Source organism: Plasmodium fragile (genome assembly GCF_000956335.1).
Source record: "Plasmodium fragile strain nilgiri unplaced genomic scaffold supercont1.129, whole genome shotgun sequence".
NCBI lineage: Eukaryota > Apicomplexa > Aconoidasida > Haemosporida > Plasmodiidae > Plasmodium > Plasmodium fragile.
The window spans coordinates 23,102-29,358 of NW_012192709.1; the positions used below are offsets into that span (position 1 = coordinate 23,102).

Below are 6,257 nucleotides of genomic sequence, written 5' to 3' on the forward strand. Positions count from 1 at the left end.
TTTCCTCCTTGGCTCTGCCTAAAAGGATCCATCGAAACCAATAAATCCGGTTAACAAAAATATGGGGAAGTATTTTTTCTTTTCAATTTTGGAACACCAATTCCAGGCGGAGGTTAGCCTTCCATCGATGCAACTTCCTGCTTCGTTGAAGTTGTCACCACCACTTCCGTCGAAGCCATGGCGAAAGAAATCGGAGGTGATCATCATTCTGGGGGAAAGTGGGGGAAAAGGTGTGAAGGAGGATAATGTGGCGAAGTGGCCACACGGCGCAGTCGTGGTAGGACAGCACGATAAGCAATTGTCCCACACTACGAGCAACACACTACACTGCTTCTCTGGGTACATGGTGCACGTTTTCTTATTCCCTATTTTTTTTTTTTTTCCTTTTCTTACTTCAAATTTTGGGCACCGTTGAATTCCGTCTTGATGTAATTTTTCATCGAGGCTGTTGAGTTATAGAGTTCATCGATTTTCTGCAAGCAAAGGACGATTGGTGTTAGGATCCTTGGGACCTTGAAAAGGGGGAAAAAAGAAAGAAAAATGGGCAGGGTTAGTAATTCATATTGGGGTGTTAACTTTCAGGGGAAGGGAACGGATGGGAAGAAGCAGGTATGATTTTTTTGTTCTGCCGGGTGCCCCCCTTCTCTTCACGTATAACAAGTATCGCATAAGATACCAATACAAAATAGACATGGTGCAGAATGGCTCTCTTTAATGAAACGTTTATGTGTGCCATCTACACTATACAAAGTGCCACTACTTATATGCCCCTTTATGCACCCTCTCTCTGCGGGGTTAGGACTCACCTGCGTGTACTTGTCGATAAACATAAACGTGTTGGGAATGTTGGTGTCGCCCATGTGAATCATGCTAGAGCCAACCCATCCTCCCAATTTCTTCTGAACATTGTGCAAAATTTTCTTCATAACACTCAGCACTTTGTGGCCACTCTGCATCCGGTTTAGTCCTTGCCCTGTGTCCATCAATCGGTAGGGGTTCTTAAAATCTAGCATATCATTTTCTGCGCATGCCCACAAGAAAAACATATGTTCCCCTATCTCTTTCCACAAATATAACGTTTGTAAAACGTACATATACTGCCTATTATGGGAGTGCGTTAGTCTACTTCCTTGTTTCCCCGATTCGATGGATAAAGAATATGAACAATTCTTCTCATAGGGGTCATAAAAAGTTTTTAAATAATCAATCATAATTTGGCAAGGCTCACAAAACATTTTTATATGTGTATTATAATCACTTAAACTGTACAGGCATCTTTCAATTTCTTCAGATGACAAATATTCCAATTCTTCTGCATTATTCGAATCATCATCTTCATTATTTTGATTATTAAAAATGGGAATATTAATTCTGAATATATTTTTTTTACTATTTTGGCTGCTATTGCTTGCATACTTTCTTGATAAATATTTTATAGCTTCTTCCTTTTGTTTAATTTGCTTTTGTATTTCACTCCTGCTGCCCTTTGCGTCTATATGCATGGTAGCAATTTTGATCAAATTATCATTTAGAATATCGAGTCCATTTTTTTTCCCTTTCAATAAATCGTACACAGTTTTTATTGGTGCTACACAATTAAATGATAACAAATCATATATTTCTTCTCTTCGGGTATCCATTAAAAAGTACATCAACTTTCCGTAGCTACTTCTCATCCTGTCTGGGTTCAAAATTTTATAACGTCTCCCTATTTCAAAAACAATACTGAAAAAGTTACTGTTCCTTAGAAAATCTCTATCTCGAATTAATTTCTGCCCATTTTCATAATTATTTGCAATAACCAATCCGGACAGTATAGAACATAGGGTTTTAATTTCCTTTATTATTTTCTTGCTTTTATTTCCACTGTGAAATACGTCTATTTTGTCCGTGTACTCGCTTACTTCCAAGGTACTTTCCAGCAGCCTAAGGTACAGCCTCTCTTCATACGTTAGCCTTAATGGAATAAACTTGCTCAACTTCAGGTACTCATTCTCTTCATGTTCTTCTTCTTTTTCGTTTTCCTCCTCCTTATCCTCCTTTCCGTCCTTCTCGTCCAGCATTATCGTGTCATACTGCTCATTTTCGTACTGTGAAAGGGAGAAAGAAAAAAAAAACAAATCATTGAACTATCCGTGCATAATTCTGCTCCCGTCTGCTCGGAATAAATCCGTTAACAAGTGAGCACGTATACAACACACCCCATTGGCATGTTCATGCAGGGGTAATGTCTCCCCCACTCTGGTCCACAACGCTGCAGTGCGAAACAGGCCGGTTTACGCACCACAACAAACGCATGACCGTTCTGAACATATCCACACAAATAAATATGCACAAACGGATGAACAACAAGAGAGGTGAACCCTAAACTCGTAGGCACTCCCTCATGTACGTTACAACAATTTTATTTTATTTCCCCTTACATTTTTCAGAATTTCCAACGTGTCTTGCTTAATTTCCTTCTCTATTATTTTGCTGAGCTCATCATCATGGCCCAGTTTATCAATTAATAGCATCAAATCTTGTTTATTCAGAAATTTTAGCACTTCCAAATTTTTCTTCGAAATATTTTCGAACTTCTTTTCCTTGTTTTCCACAAGTGAGTCTTCTTCCTCCTGGGCCTCACACACTTCCTCCTTTTCATCTAAAATATTTTTCAACCTTTCATTTTCATTCATGCTGTTGGGTAGGGGTGTACAGAAGTTATGCGCGTTAAGCGGGTTTCTCACATGTGCATGATTCAGTGCACCTCGCAAAAATACACACGCGCAGATAGAATAGTTGAAGTGTAGGATAAGAAGCCCCCCTGCATGTCACACTCGCATTGCGCACTTCAACATGGGGGAACAAAAATTTTGCAAATTTTAAAGGATAAATTACTTGCTATGAGTGAAGGCGTCCTTATCTGTCAACAGATGTTCATCTATAGAGACTGCTATGTTGTGGCACGTCGAGCGGGTCGCACACAACGAGTTTCCTTATTTAATTATATATAAAATTGTGACCACGTAAAAATGGAATGTGTGCATATACGTACATGTGTACAACTATATATATAATTCCACAACAGCGTGGTATGCTTGTGCGCAGGAAATAATTTCCGCTTATGCTGGGCGGTGTGCCACGTGCTGCGTGAACCAGTATATGGTGCCGTGAACTCGTTGGGCCTATCCTACATACAGGGGCAGTGATTTATTAACACGCTTGGCAGCTGTGCAGTTCGCACGCAGGTGGGAAATGTACGAAGTTACAAATTGTCGAAATTGATGGAGCGGGGGGACACGCATATAAACGCATACATAAACGTACACGTAATATATACATATATATGTATAAGCATATATATATACATATGTTATGCGCTAAGGGTAAGTATCCTTTGGGGCTTTAAAGCTGTGTCAATTCCTGCTCTCATCTTCTGCGCTGCTTTTACGCTCTTTCAACTTTCTACGTTTGCTGTGAACGTATATGCTCCAAAAGCGCTTATGATATGTAACAAAATTCAACGAACACATAATATCCTTTTGTTGGCTACCCAGATGGAATGTTTGTGTTTTTTTGTTTTTTTGGTCAAATATAAAATTATGAGAAAAACATGGCAAAGCAAATAACCTTCCCTTAATACACAATGTTGTTGGGGGCCAAGGCTCGATGACGATCGGGAGAGTGAAATATTTTTAATTTTTAACGCTCCTTAAAGGATTATAATAAGCATGTGTTTCTTTGCATTTTGATTCGTGTTATTATGAATTAATTGTTATGAGGAAAACGAAAAAATTAATATTTTTTTTGTTTTCACCTGTATTTCATATATAAAGCCTTTTTTTTTTTTTTTTTTTTTTTGTGTAAGGTTATGAAGAGGAAACAAAACGCATGACTGTTTTAAAAAAAAAAAAACATAAAGGTTAGCATCTACTTTATGCAAATGCAGAATTGCAAATGCGGTGTGAAGAATATGTTCCTTTTTTATTTTTTTTTTAGCAGGTTGAATGATTGGCAACTGTGAGGCATGCCCTTGCGCGTTAACCGTGAACAAGGGCACGCCTATTGTTGGCGTTCGTTCTGCCTTACACATTGGTATTAACCTATGGTATTTTCAATCGTTTTGCTTTTATGTCGCATGCTTCGCCTTCCTAACGCGGTGTTGCATACACAGTTGGCACACTATCACAAGAATATGTTAACACTCCTTTGAAGAGAACGAGTGAGGGTTGCTACATACCAGTATATTCCATATACATTTATAAGTCACGTTTTTTTTTTGTTTTTTTGCGTAACTTTGTTTAGGTAAAATTATATCTGTAACCATATTCACGATGTGTGTCCACAAAATGAAGGTAAAGATTTTTACTACATCAATTTACAAAACTGTGTTGAGGGAAAAAAAAAAAAAAAAAAACCTACAGCTATGCATAGTTGTATGGTAAAGTTTATTTTACACTGAGTTTTTTTCTAGTCTTTTTTTTTTTTTTGTTTTTGTTCACCAATTTGCACTTTTCTCCAATACAGCTTTCTACTTTTAACCCTAAACTTGCTGTGCTTGGTGCATATGTTTAGCCAGAGGGAAAAATTGTCTAAGCTCATGTGACAATTTGCTATAATACATTATTATTTTAATTTTTATATGTCGATGTTTTATTTATTATGTTACATGTTTTCGTTATTAATAAAAAAAAAAAAAAAAATTATATTTTGTTAATTACGCATTTGATAAAAAAAAAAAAAAAAGTGTACATATAATTGTGCACATATTTGTGTACATATATACGCAAATATAAATGTGGGATCCAATTAAACATAAAAAAAGAAGAAAAAAAAAAAAAATAATTAAAGAATCGCTGAATACAACACAGAGGAGGAAAATTATGTGAGGGGGTTCTTGCCCTTTGCGTGGCACATATACGTACGGGTACACACCTATATATGCATACCTACATAATAATACGTACATGAGTTAACACACACAGATGACACCTACACATGCGCGTACACACGCACGGTGCTGGGTAAAAATGAAAAAAAATATTCTACAAGGAATGTGTACCAAGGGAAGGGGGTTGGAAAAAATGGAAAAAGCAAAGGGGGCAAAAAAGGCGCTGTAAGAAATGAAAACATTTATTTCTTACCACAAATGACAGAATTAAAAAAGAGGGGAAGCAAGTGTACAAGCAACGTAGAACCAAAATATAAAGGTAGATCTGGGCGCAACTGCGTGTGCATAACACAGGGGCCCCACTCGAACGTGTACACATATGCATACAGACACGCACACGTGGGCACCTACGAGAGTACCTACGCAATAGCAACTGCAGGGGGAGCGGGTGCAGACGTAAGGGGATAGGTTGCAACAGTACAATAGACTTTTGACAATCACATTGTACGTGTAATATGTAAAATTCCCTCATTCATTTTGTGATCAAAAAATAATCATGTACTCTCTCTCCGCCCTTCCTCTTTAAAAACATAATATGTAAACTTTACATGCGCAATGAAACACAAATTCATAAAGGACACAGCAGATATGCAAAATGTATATGCTTCAAAAATTTCATTAATACTTAAAAAAAAAAAGGGAACAATTTACATTACTGTAAGGAAAAGTGGGTATATATATATATATAATATATGTAGAGGCATACACGTGGAGTGCACATAGAGCATATGCGGCGATACACCCATATGTGAAGGTAATAATAATGTAAACACAATGTTCATGACAGTCTTTTATTTTACACAATGCCAAGGAAAGATTGTAAGTATACCAAATTTTCCTTTTTTTTTTTATGTGCTAAATATATGTACAACTCACATGGAAGAAATATGAAAGCTGCATTATGCAAAAGTATATCAATGGATGGAACAACACAATCATTGATTTGTCACTAGAATGTCTATATATATATATATATATATACATGGCACGTGGGCGGATTAAAAGAATAAACACGTAAAACAATTATACAAGTGCGGCTGTGCATGCATAAGTATACAAGCACATAATATGCGAGCATGCACATACATACGTACTCATAGATGCCTACACGTTCTGTACGTATTATACGTAAGCACAAATACATATGAGCAAGGTTTACACACAACTACAAATTCTATACACATGTATCTGCGTATATATGCTTGTATCTTACAATATAAGAGAGAAATATATATATATATATATATATATATATATGTTCTCGTAAAACATGTTTCTCTTGGATTACGCTTCACAAATTAATGTAATAACAATTATAAAAAGA

The 6,257-nt window shown here is 36.5% G+C and overlaps 1 protein-coding gene across 1 annotated transcript; it reads right to left on the bottom strand.

The window, feature by feature from the left end:
* Positions 1–18: 18 nt before the first annotated feature.
* Positions 19–2,678, bottom strand: AK88_05420 (uncharacterized protein; the record flags this gene model as incomplete). The annotated part of the gene is made up of 4 exons (XM_012483022.1): positions 19–208; positions 394–512; positions 807–2,090; positions 2,424–2,678. The coding sequence occupies 4 exons, from the start codon at positions 2,676–2,678 to the stop codon at positions 19–21; spliced, it is 1,848 nt and encodes a 615-aa protein (XP_012338445.1).
* Between the last annotated feature and the right edge of the window lie 3,579 nt (positions 2,679–6,257).